General features: G+C 38.2%; 1 protein-coding gene across 1 annotated transcript; it reads right to left on the bottom strand.

The window, feature by feature from the left end:
• Nucleotides 1–204: 204 nt before the first annotated feature.
• Nucleotides 205–11,479, bottom strand: LOC124267987 (sodium- and chloride-dependent glycine transporter 2-like). The gene is made up of 8 exons (XM_046702993.1): nucleotides 11,268–11,479; nucleotides 8,825–9,040; nucleotides 7,683–7,814; nucleotides 7,006–7,179; nucleotides 6,317–6,440; nucleotides 4,528–4,660; nucleotides 3,697–3,831; nucleotides 205–312 (listed from the first exon to the last, which is right to left on the bottom strand). The coding sequence occupies exons 2-8, from the start codon at nucleotides 9,036–9,038 to the stop codon at nucleotides 205–207; spliced, it is 1,020 nt and encodes a 339-aa protein (XP_046558949.1). The 5' UTR covers nucleotides 9,039–9,040; nucleotides 11,268–11,479.
• Between the last annotated feature and the right edge of the window lie 10,232 nt (nucleotides 11,480–21,711).

The following is a 21,711-nucleotide window of genomic DNA, read 5'->3' as shown; positions in this document are numbered from 1 at the left end:
TGTCGTAAGAGGCGACTAACGGGATCAGGTGGTCAGACTCGCTGACTTGGTTGACACGTGTCATCGTATCCAAATTGCGTAGATCGATGCTCATACTGTTGATCACGGGATTATCTGGCCCAGACTCAATTATTTACAGACCGTCGCTGGAATATTGCTGGGTGCGGCGTTAAACAACAATCAATGAATCATAATGTTTAATGATTACCTCAAACAATTGCTGTGAAAGTTGTTGTAGCTAGCCATTGATATAAGACCTCCATATCCTGGCCCCAGTGAGAAGAATACCTGAACACATGCTGTTACCCACACCTACAACAATATAAGCAAGATCATTGACTTATTCTTAGGGGATCAGCTTTCCACGCTATGATTCTATAGTCAGTTTCGTAACAACAACTATCATTATATCCTTAACTCATGCCGTTTAAGCCAGTGCTCATATGTATGTGATAATTGATTTAAGGTTCTGTAGCTCACAAAACGTGCCTATAACTAAGGCAAAGACTTTGATGCGGGGCTGGTGCCAAAGATGCTCGGAACATGAATGTAACAATACTTGTGAAACATCCTTGATCGAAATAAGGTTGCGTGCAAACAGTAATTTCAGGAAGAAACTTTTTCTGTGGTCATTACAATTACACTGAGTTTAACCCATATGCTCCATGGCTTTCGTGGCGTATACGGTCAAAGAGAATCAGGAGAAAAGAAACTGTAGAGCATGATCCAGTGGGAAAGGTCAGTGTCGGGGTTCAGAGGAGCCACAGGGTCTTTGACCATTAAAATAGACTGTGACAAAAAGGGTACCTTGAAACATTGTAAGTTCTTGACTGACATTATCCTCATAGCTTGAACGATGCCTTTGACCAACCAATGGGCTACACGAATCAATTTGGCAAGTGGCTGTGACCTACCATTCATAGACTGTTTGGGTGATCTTGAACTTGATTTTGCTTTTGATTCTTGTACCAATGGATGCCTAGACAATATTAGCGACAGCCCTCCAGATTTTGCGCTATCCAAATCGTTTCGAAGTGAGCTGTAGCTTTCATGGCAAACATGTATGCGGAAATATATTGACGGGAGCAATGGCAAAGATATATTTTCGTATATACGGATTTTATCATGTGATCAAACATAAAGGCATGCTTATGTGCTGAAGGGTCAAAAATACAGTTTTTGCATCTACGTTCAATTGTATAGAAACGTATTTTGCTGTAAAGGTTTAATCAAAATAAATATTCTTGAGATTACAGAAACGGAACATGCATGTACTGCTGAACCCCAAATATGCCAAATTTCAGTATATTTGAACAACAAACCATTTAGGTTTCTTAACAAAGGCTTTGTTAATTATACGCATTACAGTTTCAGAGGAAATGTCAAGTATGTGATCGTTAATCAGCAACGAAATAAACCCCATTTGATTTACAGTCAGATGGTATGAAAATACTTAATTGCAAGATTTAAATGTCAATGGTTGTAAGAACATCCTGATTTATCTGTCGACATCGTAATTGTAATCCGCTAGTTTCTGACTGTGAAACTGTAAAAGCTCGTAGTCGTTCCTGACGCTGCATGTCAAACGACGTTTTATTAATATTGAGTTCATAATAATATCAGAACATCTTTCGGTATGGTTTTTATTACTGAAATGTAAGGCAACACACTGACACGTTTCAGTGTTAATTTCAAGTTTTACCCCGACCACATTAGGGAAAACGCTTGCACAAATTTGCACGAAATTAACGACACGTTGTGAATGTAATAACCATTTTCTAAAACAATATACAAGCATACAACTTGGTTCTTAAATACCATCACTCCAAAATGGAATATTCACCTTCTTGTTTTCAATAATATATTTCCGATAGCTGAAAACTGCAATTTATTCGACAGTGATTATAGTATTCTATATATTCTTTTTAGAGGTTGACGACATATATTCCTTATCTGTTGAAAACAATAATAATTAACAGGAAAATAAAATCATAAATATTTCTGCAAATATATTTGATCTTAGCCATAGTATTTTCGTATTTTCTCAAGTTAAGTGAGTGAGTTAAAGTTTATAGTCACAGCGGCAGTATTTCAGCCATATCGTGACTGAAGACGATAAATTCATGACAAATGCGCAAATTTTAAAAACCTGTCGACGAAGGACAGTAAAACCAATTAGTATATCACAGAAATAGGAAATAAAAAACTAGCATATATCTCTAAAATAGGATTTCAGATTAGGACAACACAATATAAAACAAGAAGACAAAGTCATCAATATCCCCCGAAATGGCAAAATACTCTTCATGATTATGTCTACAAGTTATGATTATGCCAAATATTTAGGTGTGTATATAGAAAAGTGGAAGGAGAGTATTGAAAGGTTTTTAAAGTTCTGCTCCAGAAAGAAGCACTATCACCAATTTCAGTCTATGTCAAACTCGTTGCCATGGAAATGCCAAAAATATTTTATTAAGAAATCCGAAACTACCAAAAGGCACCAGTACACCACCAGATCTATGTATGGGCCAAGTTTGGTGAAGAAATAGTGAACGGTTTTAGAGTTCTGCTCCGGAAAAGAGCACTACCACTAATTTCAGGCTAAGTCAAACTTGTTGCCATGGAAACGCCAAAACTATTTTATTCAGAATTCCAAAAATACTAAAAGGCACCAGTACACCACCAGATCTATGTATGGGCCAAGTTTGGTGAAGAAATAGTGAATGGTTTTAGAGTTCTGCTCCGGAAAAGTGAACTACCACTAATTTCTGTTCTAGTCAAACTTGTTGCCATGGAAACGCCAAAAATATTTTATTCAGAATTCCAAAACTACCGAAAGGCACCAGTACACCACCAGATCTATCTATGTGCCAAGTTTGGTGAAGAAGTAGTGAATGGTTTTAGAGTTCTGCTCCGGAAAAGAGCACTACCACCAATTTCAGTCTAAGTCGAACTTGTTGCCATGGAAATGCCAAAAATATTTTATTCAGAATTCCAAAACTACCGAAAGGCACCAGTTCACCACCAGATCTATCTATGTGCCAAGTTTGGTGAAGAAGTAGTGAATGGTTTTAGAGTTCTGCTCCGGAAAAGAGCACTACCACCAATTTCAGTCTAAGTCGAACTTGTTGCCATGGAAATGCCAAAAATATTTTATTCAGAAATCCAAAACTACCAAAAGGCACCAGTACACCACCAGATCTATCTATTTGCCAAGTTTGGTGAAGAAATATCGAACGGTTTTAGAGTTCTGCTCCGGAAAAGACAAATGTGCACGGACGGATGCACGGACGGAGTCCATTTTAATACCCCCCGCAAAACGCGTTGTGGGGGATAATAAGGCTGAGGATCGCCAACAACTGAAGGTAGATCACCACTCTAGGGACCATGGGGACTTACAGTACTTTGGCTACCTGCATGGACCCTAGCTGGATTTATACCATCCCTTCAGCCACTGGCAATTGTACTGATATTTAGCTACAATAAAACAACAAATATTCTACGATTAAAAAGGTGTGTAGAACTAAATAGACTTGGGAAGTTTTGTGACTTACGTACCCTCTCAGGAGGACAATAATTTTACAGTACTTCTCAAGTTAAGATGACAGGAATTTTAAAACAACAAGTGTTTGCAAGAGAGACATGAGACACCAAAAGGAAATAAAAAAGAGGTATTTATGCACTTCCATCACGCACCTGCACGTCCAGTAATTTGTTGAAATCAGGAGTGATGAAGAACAGAACGCCTTGTGGTCCGCCAGGTAGAGTCAGGCCACGGACAAGCAGGATGAAGAGAAACACATATGGCATTGTCGCCGTCACGTACACAACCTAAACAAAACAGATTAACAAGAGTAAATAACCTTCAATGTATAGACGGCTTATTTGCAATTACATAGCAACATCATATGTATTTATAATGTGTAAAGAAAGGTCACATGCCATTTATTCTGTCTGGCATTGCCATCTGATGAGAGAGTATGGTTTTACGACGCATTTAGCAATATTTTAGGAAACTAGAAATGGGCTTCACATATTGTACTCATGTGGGGAATCGAAACCGGGTCTTCGGTGTGACAAGCGGGTGCTTAAACGACTTGGCTACCCCACCACCCCCCTCCTGATGAAGATCAGGTATCACGATAAGCGTCAAGGAGAGGAAAATGATCCTTTCTAATTATAGTAATAATAATCGAGTCTGGACCAGACAATCAAGTGATCAACAACATGAGCATGAATCTGCGCAATTGGGAACCGATGACATGTGTCAACCAGGTCAGCGAGCCTGACCACCCGATCCGGTTAGTCGCCTCTTACGACTAGCATGGGTTACTGAAGATCCCTATTCTAACCCGGACCTTCACGGGTATCCTCCATGTGTACTCCCAGAAGAAAATATTTGCCAGTGCACAATCTTGGAAGACACCGATCCTGACCACCAGTTCCTCGTTTTACATTCATGCGGTACAGTTCATCATTCTTACACGGAATCCCTACACAAAAGCGCAGTCATATCAGTGGCATTACCTTTCCAATTGATTTGATACCTTTCGCCAGACTGCTGAATATCAAAATCCAGGTGACAAGGAGACACAGAGCGAGTTCCCACTTGATGCCTCCCAGGTGTTCCATTCCTGAGGTGATGCTGAGGACTTTGTATCTGAAGACAAATCATGGCTGAATTGATTTTCAGTCATTTTAATATGTGTGTAATGATGTAATGCTCTAACATAACACTGAACCTGATGCTATAAGAGGCATTACATGAGGAATACAACTGTTCCCAGAGCAAAATGTAATTTTAAGCCCTGGGTAATCATTCCGTCATGATGTTCAGACTTGAAGATATATCTTTATACGATATTAAAGTCGTCTGTTGAAATATAGTATGACCAGAAATTATGAAGAATTTTAGGAATATGTTTAATTGGATTTCTAGTATAAACAACCTTGACCAGCTATCAAGTGCTTGGTTTCATTCAAGAGAGACAACTCTGTTAATCCTTTTTTATTAGTTTGTGAAGAGTTATCCCCCTTTGTTTACTTGCTAGCAGACGACATTTTCAGTGATCCTCAGTATGGATGATTAAGGACGTCAGATCAGCTAAAGTGATTTCAAGTAGAACAGGCATCCCTTTGTCCACTGTTTATCGTGTTTTGAAATATATTGCAAATGGACATGGCATTGAGCACCAGGAAGGCGCAGGTAGGCCCAGAAAATTGACTGTCGGTTACAGGAGGCGGCTTGGTATTCTTGTTTCTAAAAACAAACGAAGGAGTGTAGAAAATTTAAGGCTGGATATGATTGATAGAGGAACTGTGGCTGTCTGTAAGGAGACAATTAGAACTGAGCTGCATGCAATGGGTTGGCAGAAAAGTCGAGAATTCCATCACCGATCATGAAACCTGAACAAAAGGAGCGAAGGTTGAACTGGTGCTTACAGCATAGACATTTTAACTGGGACAATGTGATTTTCTCAGATGAAAGTTCTGTGTGGCTGTTTCGTAATACACTGAAATTCTGGATCAAACAAACTGAAAAACCTTTGTATCAGCGCCCAAAGTACAGTCTGAAATTTACCGTGTGGGGTGGCATATCTGTGTTAGGGGCAACGCATTTGAAGGGAATATGAACAGTGAGCGGTACACAGATATTCTCGAGGGACATTTACTTCCATCTGCTCACGTGTTCTATGGAAATGTTTGGATTTTGCAGCAGGACAACGACCCAAAACATCGTTCAAAGCATTCACAGGCCTGGTTTCGGACCCAACATATGACATTATTAGATTGGCAAAGCTATAGCCCTGACCTAAATCCAATAGAAAATGTTTGGGGACTTATGAAGGAAAGTGAGAAAAATCTGACAAATATTGCTGAAATAAAAGAAGAGGTGGTCCGACGACTTTCTAACTTCTTTGATCATTAGTATGCCTCGCCGCATTGAAGCCTGCATTGCTGCCCATGGTGACTTGACAAAGTACTAACTGTTCACCTGTCTTTGAATCTGGAGTTATGTTCTGCTAATATTCACATTAATACGTGAGTAATGAGTAAGAAAAATATAAAAAATTACAATCTTTAAATTCTCAATAATTTCTGGTTGTACTGTAAAATAATATATCATGTCATTATACAAAGCCCTTCCCCTAAATTACCTGCTTATAGTAGTCATTAGTCGAAATCTTAAAAAAATACATGGACAGCTTAATTAAAAAGGGAACATGGTCTAACAATATAACACATTATTTTGGGTTTTAAGCACAATCAACGAATGATACAAAAGGGTCCTGTTCTTAAACATGGATCTACATACTGCCAGAATTCTTCAGCTGCAGTGTGGAATAGGGTTTCATTCTCCAAACTGTTGCCAGCATAATTTGTGGTGACTGCCAATGACTTATTTACTCGGGTTTCGTTTGGCACGGTGAAGCTATTTGCTGAAAGTAACAGAACATAATTAGCCCTTAATAGGCCTCAGGACACTTTCGGTGAGACGGGCAGACAAATTGGAGTAGGGCAGACAAATTGAAACAGTCCTTTCATTTATGGACGTACGTGTGTTTCCACACATAGTGGTCAAACTGAAGTACATAGATTTAAGTCGATATAAAATGAAAATAGTGTACTGATCATTTGATATATCATTACCAATCCACTGACAGTAATACAAAGAAGACTTCTGGATCCGATCACATATAAGTTTGTAGATCGGAATACGTTAGATATTTCACATTTCTTATATTTTCTGCAGTACCACCCGTAACAGCCGTTTACTATGAAATAAAAGGTAACAACACAAGTGGACTGAACGATTTCGACTGTACCATGAGCCAGGTTTAGGCATCACAACCAAACTGTGATGATACCATGTGTATCCTGATAAGCGGATCCTGCTTCGCCGGTGACACCCGTCAAAAACAAATGCAAACTTTAGGCTAGTAAAACCATGTACATACAAGGAGAGCATATCCATGCCCATACATATACATACAATGATCTTACCCGTCATCAGCTTCATGTTTTCAACACAATTCTCAGTGTTCCAGGTGTTGTCGCAGCTGGTCCAGGGAAGAACTGTTCTACAGGAGTAGATCGTGTAGTACACGGCCCAGGCACAGGTGGTACTGTAGTAAACTATCACCCCGCCGGAAATGATAAGCATGCCGATCCCCAAGCCTGGTCCGGGCACGTAATATAAATACACATAAATTCTTTGGTTTCTCCATTTAGAATACAAAATGTCCCGAAGTAGTTGCCTTAAGTTCGCCCAGTCCAATTTTCAGACCCCAGTCATCTTACAGTTAATCCTGCACTCAAATCAGGCTGAATCTAACTAATCTCTGTTCTTTCAGATTTTCATTTCAAGGATGATCCTACGCCTACACTGATTGACAATCGTTGTGCTAATTTTGAATATCTGGTCAGCAATCGTGGATAAATCATAGATGGACATGTATTTTAATGATAGAGTTTAATGCATACAATCAAGTATATGAACTGAAACAGAGAAGGATGGCCAGTGATATATCAGGAAGTATTTTCGTACACAAAGTTACCAATAGTGAGGAAGCATTACTGACTGTTCAAATAAATCAACAGTCCTTCTTTGCAAACGGAAAATTACTCAAATGGGCATGGCTTTTGTATCGTAAATTGGCATACTGTAAGAAGACGCCCACCTTTTATCAAGGGACATACACCCCACACATGAGCGGCACCTTTCCCGTGGAACTGTCCTATAACAACTTCCAGAAAGAACAGCGGCAAACCACAAAGCAGCAGACACGTGATGTAAGGGATGAGAAAGGCACCTGCGGAAAAACAGTCATACATGACAGTGTTTTGATTACACAATGCCATTTAGAGAGTGGTCAAATGTAACATATGTTATATTTAGGATTACACTTTCGTGGAAGTCGCGGTGGCTGAGCGGGTTAGGCGGCTGACTTTGTGTGCTGGCGATTAGGTTCCTGATCCCGGATGGGACTCAACCCAACATAAAGTACTATAATCTGTACTTTACTCAGAGAGTGTAATCCAAAATATAGCATATGTTATCACAGTGTTTTGTTAACGGCTTGGGGTTCCATTTAAGGATGATTTTTGTTCTCAGTGTTTATCTGAAAAATGGTCAGTAGTATGGTATGGTCAGTTGTTGGCGACCACGAGCCCATTCTTACATTGCATTGGCGTAAATACTGTCGACGTGACTAAAAATCTCAACTCACTCACTACTGCCAACATTCTAACTTCCATTACAATAAATGACAGGAACACACGTGTGTGTCTCCAATGGTGGGTTTCCCAGAATACTCATGCAGGAACTGCGTTTGCGTAATACTAGTTATAAAAACTGCGACCGCTCATTTTATTGTCATAGAATAACCGTATAATTATGATAATTATTAGTATTTGAAACCTCACTCGATACCAATTCTAACGAGATTCCATGTGAAATCTAATGTTTTACATTGACGTTCAGGAACTTTAGTAACCGGGTTGTGACCAAATATCAACATAGTTTAGCAATAAAACCTATTTATATAATAACTAAATTTCCATTACGTGGTCAATATTTTAAAAGTAATGGCAGAGGAAATACTTTAGACATTCGTAATGCATGTCAGAGAAGGTCACAGTCTATGAATCACCATCACACAGTGATGAGACCAAGTATTCCCATGGAGCATATCCTGTCACAAACACCACCATTTTAGAAACCATGTATTCCGAGGTTATTCAATAATCTAGCTGATTCCACTACTAAAATCTCTATTAATTTCAAGCGCTCATTACTCATATATGTATTTGGAATGCATACCTCCACCATTTGTTTTGCAGATATACGGGAAACGCAACACATTTGAAAGGCCAACACAATAGCCAACGACTGTCAAAAGGTACTGCACTTGCGAGCCCCAGTTTCCTCTTGCCTGCTCCTCGTCCCCATCATGGTCGGAATGAGTGTTGTCGGTAACGTCGCATGTTGTAATTGTATCATCAGTTTGAGTTGCTGCCTCCTGGGGTAAATCCATGACTAAAATGCACGATTAAGTTTATTGAAAATAAGTGCCTTTATATTTGATAACATTTTTTGCCATATAAGTTTGTCTAAAGTCAATGTGATTTTATGACAAATGTAAACTCTGTCAAAAAAGAAACGCAACCCCTGTATTTTAGAGATTTTGATCTGAAGTTTTAAGACGACACAGCATTTTTATTATTTAAGACAGAAGTCTGAAATTTGGCAGAATAATAACCAAGATGGGCATGTTTAAAATTGTCATTTCAAAAGTCATCTCACAGACACCAGTTTGTCACCAGGGGGGCGTCTTTCTCAGTATCTCGTATGAGCACCACGAGCTGCAATCACTGCACGGCATCTCCTTGGACAAGAACGGATAAGACGCCGGATTCTTTCCTGGGGAATGGCTCTCCACTCCTCCTGCAGTGCAACGCCGAGCTGTTGCAGCGTCTGTGGCGGCGGCTGACGTTGACGTACGCGTCGACCCAGAGTATCCACAGGTGTTCAATAGGGTTGAGGTCTGGTGATTTAGAGGGCTATGGCAAGACATTGACGTTGGAATTCTGCAGAAAGTTCATTGTTGCACGTGCAGTATGAGGCCGGGCGTTGTCTGGTTGAAAAATCTGTGTCTGTTGGTCAATAATCGGGAGAAGGTGAGGCTGTAATACGTGGTTGATGTAACGTTGCGCTGTCAGGTTCCCTTCAACGATCACCAAGTCTGATTTCTGGTTGTATGAGATGGATCCCCAAACCATAACGCTTCCTCCGCCAAATCTGTCCCCCTGTCGGACGCAGATGGGCGCAAAACGTTCATGACGTCTCCTATACACACGTTTTCTTCCGTCGTGATGTTGCAAAAAGAAAACGGGATTCATCAGAAAACCAGATGCGCCTCCAGTTTTGTAAAGTCCATATCCTTACGTTGTTGCACCACCTGAGTCGTCGGCGGAGATGTAGGGGCGTAGTACAGGTCCAACAACTGGTCTACAGGCACGTAAACCCGCTTCTTTCAGACGGTTCCTAATCGTTTGAGCTGACACTCTCCTCAAACCTGGTATTTGTGTGGCAGTCACGGTTGGTAGGGCATGCCGATTACGCAGGTGATGGACCCGGATGTACCGATCTTGAAGGGGGTCGTGATTCTTGGCCTTCCACTTCTCGGGCGATCGTTGGTCAAATTGAAGTTGTTGTAGCGGCTCCAAAGTCGGGATATCGTTGTTTTGTGAACATTTAGGTGCCGTGCAACAGTTCCAAAACTTTCTCCGGCTTGAACACGACAAATGGCGATATTTCGGTCGGCAGCACTCAATCGTGGCATTTTAACACAGCTTTTCGGCGACAAATGAATGAATATAATGCGAAAAGCACATGGGCTTTTATACACCCCATTAACTGCCATTTTCATGATTTGCATGTGTTTTTTTTGTGCGAAGTCACCATGAGGGTCATTTCATGCGTTGTGACGGAATAAGCAATAAAATACACTTATGCGTACAAATGCAGTTGTTTGGATGGTAATCTTCATTAATTACGTGTATAATTTCAATACATTCGAATAAAATTTAGTTTGGAAGCAATAACTTCATTCAAACGAATTTTTCATATCTGAGGACAGGGGTTGCGTTTCTTTTTTGACAGAGTTTATTTCTTGCATCTGTGGCATTCTAGCTATATTGAGGCATCCCAGTGCAGATCCCGCTGGTTAATAACACAAGCATTAGCGTTCTGTTGAAAAAATTCATTGGCGGATCCATTTGTGTCAAGATCGTTTAGTTAATGAGTCAAAATCGGGTTTCAATCGACTTGCAGAAAAAACAATAAAGAACTGGTAGGTGTCATGAGTGGTGCTCTATAGGCCGATCATCCATGATTATTTTTACATTACGTTTTAATGGATTACATGCGATGGTAGCGTAGCGATCAGCAAATCAGGCGGGTGGGGTGTATCGAAGTGTCCGGCCTTCTCATGATGTATTAGACTGTGAAGCATTTCGAGTCGGGGGCCATCTAAATTTTATATATAATTATTTATTAAGAATCTATAATCCTCGCAGAGACACGAGGGCCAGTGGTGTGCACCTCCACTTTCTCAAGAGTGTGGCCCCTCTCCCTTTCTCAAAAAGCTGTATCCGCCCCTGATTTAATAATACCAAGCATGTGGCCAGCTATTAGGTGTAACATATTGTACAAAGGGAAAATTATCAAATCAAAACACCGACATTAGCAAAGATAGCAATACCTTTAAAAGATAATCCTCACAATTATCCCGAATCAGTGGTATTCTCGACTTGTGGCAACTTACAGTGACCGTCCACGGATTATTGAGTAGAAAAGGCTTGCCTCATCCCATCCACACTTTCAACAAATCCAGCACTTCAGGGGAAGAAGTCTGAAATTAATGTTCTGTATTCAGTTCAGAGCCCTGCCACTTTCCAGTCAGACGTAACACTTTCGAATTCAAATATTCCTTCCTTGGTGTATTATTTCATGAACATTCCAAAATATATCATGCAAACTGCACATGCCTCATTGTTACCGACATAAATATGTGAATAAATATTCATAAAACTACATACGGCATCCGCAGCATATTTAACTTCTACTAAATTAAAATAACATGACAACAGATACAAATGTGACATGTTCAGATGGTATTGTTTAAACACGCCGGTTTTATTCTTGAGACAATACACCAAACATTATTCTGACAACACCTGGTAAACGGGATTAGGTTTCATGTCATGTCATGATGTGCTGATCAGGTAGGATCCAGTTTTTTAAAACTTCATGTCACGTGACCTCACCAAAGCCAAACATATATAATTACGACATTTAATTTAGCTATGTAAATCCTTCATTTTTTGGTTAGGTTTCCATCACCAATGGTGTTAAGGCATATTCTGAAATGTTTTTATTTAATTAAATGACCAAAAGGCAATAATACAGATAAAAACCTAAAAATCATTTTGGGAGGAAATCGGCATTTGTTGGGAGGAAATTTACAAATCAGTTTCATCAGGAAACATTCACTTTGTGTGACAGCTTGAAATCTCATTCGAAGGCAATAGAAATTGTGTAAAGTATTAGATGACTCCGAGGTAAAGAAATCAAATATTGCACTAGAATAAAGGGATATGCCTTTGTGACTCTTACAATTATAGTCTTTGGAAATTCACAATGCTGCAAATCTTTCAAGGTTATTTTCATACAACATTGTCAGTATCTATCTACAGTTTTCTGTAAATGTTTAATTTTCCTACTGATCCAGACACTTTGTATCTTCTGGACAAGTGCGCATTTCCGTATATGGTTGCATTATTTGTAGACGAAAAGTACAGTCCGAATTTTCTGTGCTCAGGCTTATGAACTTTAAGGAGCACTGTTGTATCCCTTATGACATCACCCCTTCAAAGTACACAGGTACAGGATCGTCATTCCTCTTTCCCCCAACCGAAGGCCAAGGGAGATCCAAACCTTGTTTTGCAATACGGAAAGATACTCATACTCTCCTGTGAGAAAATGCACGTCGTACATGTTATGTGAAGCTATATTCACATGGAGGCATAGTAACACTGCGTTAGTGTCATGAATATTCACTGACTCACTTTTCAACTATCTAACGTGCTGCATAGCCAAACATTTCTCAACTTAATAACCATCCTTAAAAAGGATATATTGAGTACTACGTAGGAGATAGTATGTCCTACGTAGGAGATATTAAGTACTACGTAGGAGATAGCATGTCCTACGTAGGAGATAATATGTCCTACGTAGGTGATACTAGAGTCCTACGTAGGAGATAATAAGTTCTCTGGATTTGTCTCTTGCAGACTCTAATCTACTTAATGAATTTGATTTGTCGGTCCACAATGACCTACCTCTGTGGAGTGATCACTTTCCAAGATACTAGCAGCAATATATCCAACTGATTCTCCATCTTACACAAGATGGAAATTTTCCAAGCCACACTGGTCCTTATTTCAAACTTAATGCATATCTAAACTAAGACCCGAATGTTTCAGTGATATTGCTGGATCCTATTCATGTTTTTTCTGACGTTTTAAATGTTATAACTGATGAGTGTACACCAAAGTCCTCTGCAGCTTAACATGTACGGAAGCCATGGTTTAATGCAGACTGTAAACATGCTAGAAAAGCGAGGGAAAAGGCAGAGAAATATTTCCGCTATCACCCAACTATCCATTTCTAATTTAAAATACTAAATGCGAAGACATCATACCTTAAAGCAAAATAAACGTCAATCTTGGCAAAACTATGTTTCAAAAATTAATTCACGAACACCTATGTCCAAAATCTGGAATATGGTGCAAAGGATAATGGGTAAAGGATCAAAATCTGGTGTTCATCACCTTAAGAATGGGAACACAATACTAACTGATAAATCTGACATGGCTAATAAATTAGGAGAAACTTTAGCTGAACATACCTCCTCATCAAATTATACACCAATATTTCAAAAATATAAACATCATGCTGAAATTTTGTTTGTTTGTGATAATAGGGAGGACTACAATGAGGTGTTCTCCATTCACGAGCCCCATACTGCCTTAGGGCAAGCTCATGATGCAGCTACGGGTGCTGATAGCATTCATTGTCAGTTACTGAAACATTTACCTGTTAACTGTTTAGAGACCCTGTTACATATTTTGACCATTAAGTTAGATTAGAAAGGTTTGTTAAGAATGTTATCGTCAATAAACAACACGCTGTATCTATATGTTATTATCTCGATAAAGCATATGATACAACGTGGAAACATGGAGTTTTGAAGCATCTTCATGAAATGGTGCTGAGAGGCTGTTTGCCTAATTTTATGTCACAGATTTAACAGATCGATATTTCCAGGTGCATGTGGGTCCCACCTTGTCTGAATTTTACGAACAAGATCAAGGTGTCCCACAAGGTAGCATAGTACCTGTAACATTGTTCAGTATCAAAATGATTTTAACGTATCATGTCGACGTAAAACTATGCACAAGATTGAGAGACAGTTGCCCCCTCTGTCTCAATAAAATTAAAGATTGGTCTGAACGAAATGGCCCTTAGTTTTCTAAATCTAGAACTAACTGCATCCATTTCAGTTGTATATATAAACCACATAAGGACCCAGACTTACATCTATCGGGTATTCCAATTAAAGTAGTTAAGGAAGCCAACTTTTTTGGTATCATATTTGACCATCATCTTACATTTCTACCTCATATTCAAAATTCAAATAAGTGTTTTTATCACTCCCAATTTAAGACATTTTTAAATGTGGAAAGGTATTTAAATTCTGATATTCCTTTACATCTCAGATCTGCACTCTCTAAATTTAGATGTGGAAATTTTAATTTAGCTGTTGAAACTGGTAGATACAATAAAGTTAATTACAACGAGAGACTATGTCTATTTTGTAAATTGGATGACAAAAATGTTATTGAAGATGAATTCCATGTACTCCTTAAGTGTGAACGTTTTTCTGATTTAAGGTTAAGATATATTCAGAAATATTTGACTGATTTTGATCCAAATGCCAATTTTATTAACATTATGAAAACGCATAATGATTGTATCATAAGAGATGTCAGTATTTTCCTGTATCATGTACTTCAGCGCATTAGAAATGTTCCTCTTACACAGCATGTGCACTAAACTATCTATATCATATGCAAATGACTGTATGATGGGCCTGTGGCCTTTTACTGAATAAACTTGTCTGTCTGTCTGTCTACCTCATATCAAATATCTTAAGGCAAAATGCCTGGAGGCATTAGATCCCTTAAAAGTCGTCTCCAATACTAAGTTGGGGGTGGGGTTGGTGGTGTGGTGATCAGTCGACGCTCCTTCACTTGTATAGAACACCCATTTCTTCTAAACTCGAATATGGTTCGATCGTTTATGGTGGAGCCTGCAAAAGCAACCTTAAACTTTTAGATTCTGTCCACCATCAAGATCTTGGATCTTTCAGAACATCACCTATTAACAGTCTGTGTAGGCGGAGGCCGATGAGCCATCTCTCAAATATCGCAGAATAAATTTATCAATTTTACAACATCACAAAACTATATAATAATAATCTTTCTTTGCATTGAGAAGGCCACAGGCCTATAGTACATAAAGTTATGTTACATGTGAGAGGAATTTAGATCGGGTAATCACAGCATAGTAAATGAACATTGAAATATTTTGTAGAAGAACTGCATTTTTACTACTTAACAGTGAGGAGAATTTTATCACATTTGGATGGACATAGTAATATCTTTTAATATATTTTGTTTGCCCGGTCATAAAATGGACATATTAGGAGAAAATGTAATTCATCTTCTATTTCGTTAAAATTACAAAGTGTAAATATTCTATTTTCTCTTTTTACATTCATATATCTGCCTCTTTCAATCAACAAATCATGAGAAGAGCATCTGAATCGTGCCAGTGCTATTCTCAACTTTCTAACATTAACACAGGATAGATATGACTCAAGGACTATGGCATTTTTAAACAATGAATAATACATGCATTTATTTAATAAGGATATCCTTTCACACCATTTTTGAATATACATATCTTTTAGTCTTATCGTTAAGGATTGTATGAAAAACGTAGGTGATTCGACATATTGTGCATTCCATGTAATTCCAAAACCAATAGAATATAAAAAGTTTTTTACATTGGTTGTCCAGTTTTCTTGTCCACCTTTATCATATAACAGCATAATATTATAACACTTCTTAGGTAAGCGATTTGAAGGCATAATCAACAGTTTTAGCCAGGACTTAATAACTTTAATGCTTGTAAGAATGTGCATTGGGTACCTACCGCATTCACCATAAATCACTGCGTTAATAGTGTTAATTGTAACTCCGAGGAAATTTTTGCATGCGTATAAATGGATTTTTTGAATTTCGTCTAATTTTGTTATTCCCCAAATTTTGTTGTTCGGTCCCATATGATAAAATTGGACTGACTTTGGCATCAAATATTTTAAAGAATGAAGAGTAGTTAATATTACCAAGTACTCTCAACTGTTTCATAATTCCCAATTAATGCTTAAAACTGTTAAGGATCTTTTTAATTCTGTTCATCTTCATTTAATTCTTGGTTTTTTAAAAGAAATTGATTTCATTAATGAATTTTGATTAATATGTTCTGCATATAGCTGTGTTTTAATGATTGGTAGTTTGAATAGTAACTTAGATTGTTAATGGTTGTACTCTCAAGGGGGGTTGAAGTATCGTAAAAATATTGTCCCCTTGAGAGGGTACGTAAGTCCCAAAACTTCGAAAGTCAATTTCAACTTTCCAGGATTTTTAAACGTAGCATTTTTGTTATTTTAATTTGGCTGACATTTCTTCCAATCGCCAGCAGCTGAAGGGATGGTGTAAATCCAACTAGGGTCCATGCAGGTAGCAAAGGCACTGTAAGTCCCCATGGTCACTAGTATGGTGATCTACCTTCAGTTGTTGGCGATCTATAGCCCATTTTTACCTTGTATTGTCTTCTTTAATTGGAATGTTTTAGCTTTGTTCACTAGTTTTATATTGGTATCTGTGATTGTCTAGTATTTTTTACTGTCCTTCGTCGGCAGGTTTTTATATAGTATCTACATATATTCTATTTCTTATTGTAAAATGTTCTCGTCACGATATGGCTGAAATATTGCCGATGTGACGTTAAATATTAACTCACTCACTCACTCCAATTAATGCTTTTTGTCCCTGTAACGCTGCATATTTTATATGCCTCGTCCATGACAGGCCACTGGTGAAATATAGTCCCAAATATTTATAAAAGCCAATACACTCCAGCTTCATACCTTTATATAACCAGTTTTCTATTTTAGACAATTTGCCTCCATTTTTGAATACAACAACTTTCGTTTTTTCTCTATTTACAGTTAATTTCCATTTATCGCAGTAACTTTCAAGTTCATTAATTTGTTTCTGTAAGCCATTAATCGTGCTTGAGAACAAAATAATGTCATCTGCAAATAGCAATAGGAAAATATGAACTATATCAGGGTGGAGTTGAATCCCGTGTACACAATTAGTTTCGATTTGTCGTGCTAACTCATTAATAAAAAAGGAAATTAGAAATGGGCTTAGTATACAGCCTTGTCTCACACCAAGTTGCAAGTCAAATGTTTCTGAATAATTATGATTACTTTTAATACAAGCCTTAACATTTTCAAACATATTGCATAATAGTTTACTTATAATACCACTGAGACCGTGGGTATTAAATAGAAGCCAAAGTTTTTTTCGTTGTATTGAATCGAAAGCTTTTGAAAAATCTGCAAATAATGCGTAGAATTCCCCCCCTTTAGAGTTTAAATACCTTTGAATAATACTTTGCAGTATAAACGTATTATCTACTGTCGTATATCCCTGTCTGAAGCCAGCTTACACTTCGCTGATCTTATCCATTGAGTCTCCCCAGTTTACAAGTCTTTTATTTATTATAGAGGTGAAAGTTTTACTAAATATGCTCAGTAGTGTTATGCCTCTGTAATTATTTGGATCAATTATATTACCTTGTTTATGGATCGGAACTATTATGCCAATTGCCCAACATCTGGGGAACGTACCTGTTTCTAATATCAAGTTAAAGAGCAATTCTAAGTACGGGACGATAAGATCTGCTGAGTATTTAAAATATTCAGATATTGTTTTATCAATTCCTGGTGATTTATTACATATATTCAAATGAGTCCAGCCCTGCCTTCAGCTGCGTTTCTGGTCCCCTTTATGAGGATCTGTTCAATAAGAAGTCTTCTTTCATTCCGCCTCTAGGAAGAAGAATTAAACCTTTCATTTCTGTTGATAATATCGACCTTGAGAATATATATCCTTGTCGCTAGCTCTCTTCCCCATCTTGGCAATTGGTAAGGCCGCAGGTAGACCTTACATTAACAAAACTTAAGAAATCAGAAACCAATCAACTAATTTACAAACAGGAATATAATCATATAAACATATAAATCTATCTTCACAGATGGATCCAAGGATGGTGGCGCAGTTGCTAGTGCCACTTTCATTGGATCCAGAACAGTTTCTTCTAAAGTGCCAAACAACAGCTCCATTTTTACAGCCGAAGCATTTTATCTGCTTTTAAGTATATCCAAAAACAATCCAAATACAAAAATGCACGTTTTTTCAGATTCTCTTCCTTGCTTTCAGGCCATTAACAATATGTATAAACATCCACTTTTAATTGAAATACTTGAATTGCAAAATTATCTTGCTACTGGCCAATATGACATCGTCTTTTGTTGGTTGCCTAGGCATGCTGGAATCACTGGCAACACCGCAAAGGCCGCTCTCAACAACTGACTGACTGAGTTTGGTTTTACGCCGCTTTTAGCAATATTCCAGCAATATCACGGCGGAGGACACCAGAAATAGGCTTAACACATTGTGCCCATGTGGGGAATCGAACCCGGGTCTTCGGCGTGACGAGCCAACGCTTTAACCACTAGGCTACCCGCCCCCCGCTCTCAACAAATTTGTGACAGAAACTTATGATACTTAATAGTGATTACAACCATGTTATAAGAAGTTACATCCGGGATCTGATGCAGAAGAAGTGGGACACCCAAGTAAGTATCAATAAATAACATGCAATACAACCAACTTTTGAAGAGGTCATTCTAAGATGATGCCGTATTGGACATTCTCGATGCACCCATGCGTATGATGATCCTCTGTTTTGCATCCCTTGTGATGAAAGCATTCTGCTTGACTGTATTGACTTTTCCATCACAAGGGATAACTATTTCAATGTAAGAACGAAGAAGGATCTTTTTCATAATGTACATGTTCATTTAATTGTTGAGTTTTAAAAGAAATTGAATTAACTGATAATTTTTTATATGTATTGTAATTAGAATATGAATTTTGATTTGTGAGAATGAATTCATGACTTTGACTGTTAGTGGCATTACTTTCTAAAGGGGTTGAAGTAGAGTGAAATTATTGTGCCCCTGAGAAGGTATGTCCCATTTCATTCAAATATATTTTCATACCACGTGTGTTTAATCGTAGAATATGTATGGCTAATTTTGACTACAATCGCCAATGGCTGAAGGGATGATGTAAATCCAGCTAGGATCCATGCAGGCAGCAAAGGTACTGTAAGTCGCCATGGTCCCTAGTATGTTGATCTACCTTCAGTTATTGGCGACCTATACCACGTGTTTTATATTGTATTGTCTTACATAGTTAATATATTTTAGATTTTCATACTAGATTTACAATCATATTTGTGAGATTCTAGTTGCTTTTACTGTCCTTTGCCGACAGGTTTTTATATTTTACCATGATTTATTATGACATTATCACTTGTTTGCTGAAATTATGCCGATGTGACTTAAAATCTTAACACTCACTCATGGCTGAGCAATGATGATATGGGCAATGTCGTTTTGACTTTGAATGTCTGGATGGTATATAAATGTAAATTTATGATGCTACTATATAAAACGAACAACTACAGGTAAGATAACATTCGTGACCAACTCGTGTTATTCCGGGAAAAGCCGAATAGCGTCTCGTGCCCCTCTGGAAGGATTTCGTATTGGCGCATGAACACCAGAACTATATTTTAAACAAGAACGATAACTCCATTCCTGTTTGATTCTAATGGCACTTAATATTACCGAAGCACGCGTACATTGTATTGCTGTTTTTGTTTTTATTTATTCATTCTAAAGAATTAAAACAATTTGATCCAACTAATAGAAGGAGAAAAAATGTGTGTTAAAGACATATTCGAACGTAATTATAATCAGCTGTTCACCTTATATTTCCAAATGCATATTTCTAAATAGGTTTTAAGAATTACAAATGGGATTTGTTTTATTGAATATGCAAATGAAATACTCTTTTTTTCAGCTACTTTCAATCCCAAAGCGGATACCCAAAAATTGACGAACGTTGACCTTTATGACCCAACACTGCCGCTGTTACAGGTCATTGGCTCCCTCCCTCTGCAAGCAGTCTGCGTTCTGCTGTTTATTTTGTTGACAGTTACATAGACAAATTCTTTAATACAAATGCATAAAATCGGTGATTTACAATGTGATTAGATTGTCTGACAAAACATCCACTTGCACAGTTTGAGATCGATTAGGTCAATGGATGAAGAGATATTTAAAAAAAAACCCGGGTCCACATGCATTTCATGCCAAATTATATGCTGACTCAATGAAAAAGACGAGGAAGGTAACCAACGAAACACTCCTAAAGGAGTTGCTGAAGCTGCCAGTTCGATCATCTCCAATAAGCCTTGGTTTGGCTCCTAGTGACGAGTATCTGTTTCGCAATTTGGAGTCTCACTTGCGCGGATCCAGATATTTTGAATTTTGAATGATGACGAGCTTAAGGCTGGTATTGAAGCTTGGTTTCAGGACCACTTTGAAGACTTCTGTTTTCAGGGCATTCACAGGTTGAGGAACAAACGGGCAAAGTGCAGTGAGGTTATATTGACATTGTCTCCACCTCTCATTTGTATATTGAAACCGTCCCTTGTGTTCATAAAAACGTAGTAGCTACGTGAGGTGAGGTGAGGTGAGGTGAAATTGGGTTTAACCTCGTGCTTGAGAATATTTCGCTCATATGACGACGTGCATGCGTGTGTATGTGCGGCTGCTTGTACTAGCCCAGACTTAAAGCTGGTTTTATAGTGCTAGCCATCTGAGATACCATGCCGCAGTGAGGCATTAATACCCCACTCAGACACATTATACTGACTCCGAGCCGACCAGTCCTTGTTGAACCCATTAATGCCGAGCGCCAGGCAGGGACCAACAAGTCTTTTGGTATGACGCGGTCGGGGATCGAACCCGCGACCTTCTGCTCTCCTGACGGATGCTCTATCCACTACACCACGGAGGCGGTCCCCTAGTAGCTACGTGATAAGCACAATCTCCAAGATTAATCTTTCAAGAATAGCCAAGGCATGTAATAACAATTATATTAGAACGACCCGAGAAAGTTGTCTCGTCCTGCGTTGTTATATCTACTTCCCGTAACTGAATGATAATTGTTTGATTGGCATTCTAGGGTTGGTGAGTCAATAATGAAGCATACAACTTTATCAGAGCTACAGAGAACTTCTTGGGTCATTGAGTTACTCGTTTGTGTTCATCTCAATTGGGTGTCCTAATTTTCCTATGAGTAACCAAATAAATTATATCCTCCTTACTCAAACTCAACTGGGTATTTTGCCATTTTCCATTATTTGTGAAAATAGAATAAAGTTTAAATGTTGGTTTACGTGTGTTACCTATATTTGATCTGTAAAAAAGAGATATGAGAAAAGATAAGAAAGACTGCACGTTTCCAAGTTCGTGTTCTGAAATGAAACTTCACAATCTACCTCAGTTATTCTATCTATCCTCAGTAACCTCCATCTGTAGCGCATGGGTCTGCTTACTTAAAATTCTAGTAGGTTTTCAATGCTACAGTATGCAAGCTAAGATTTGACATTTTTATGTGTACGCACGTAAGATCACATTTATTGAGTATTTACAAAAATGCAAGCGTACTTGTATGCAATAAACGTAATAGGAATTGAGTTTTCACATAAATATTTGCGTAATTTACGCAGATATGCAGCTTATCTGTACCTCTGGCCTGCTTTGTTGATGACTACTTCTTGCTTATTGCATATAGCCACGTTTC

The sequence above is a fragment of the Haliotis rubra genome, unplaced genomic scaffold (assembly GCF_003918875.1).
Source record: "Haliotis rubra isolate DU_JTF1 unplaced genomic scaffold, ASM391887v1 Scf1007, whole genome shotgun sequence".
In the NCBI taxonomy this organism is placed as follows: Eukaryota; Metazoa; Mollusca; class Gastropoda; order Lepetellida; family Haliotidae; genus Haliotis; species Haliotis rubra.
Note: the sequence above shows the minus strand (reverse complement) of the source record. Positions and strands in the feature narration are given on the sequence as shown.

Bases quoted from the DNA above. Each gene is read 5' to 3' on its own strand.
- LOC124267987 (XM_046702993.1), bottom strand. From the start codon at position 9,038: ATGGATTTACCCCAGGAGGCAGCAACTCAAACTGATGATACAATTACA. The intron at 7,815-8,824 runs GTATGCATTCCA...GTTTTTCCGCAG, and splicing joins CTGCAAAACAAATGGTGGAG to GTGCCTTTCTCATCCCTTAC. The intron at 6,441-7,005 runs GTAAGATCATTG...TGTTACTTTCAG, and splicing joins AAACATGAAGCTGATGACGG to CAAATAGCTTCACCGTGCCA.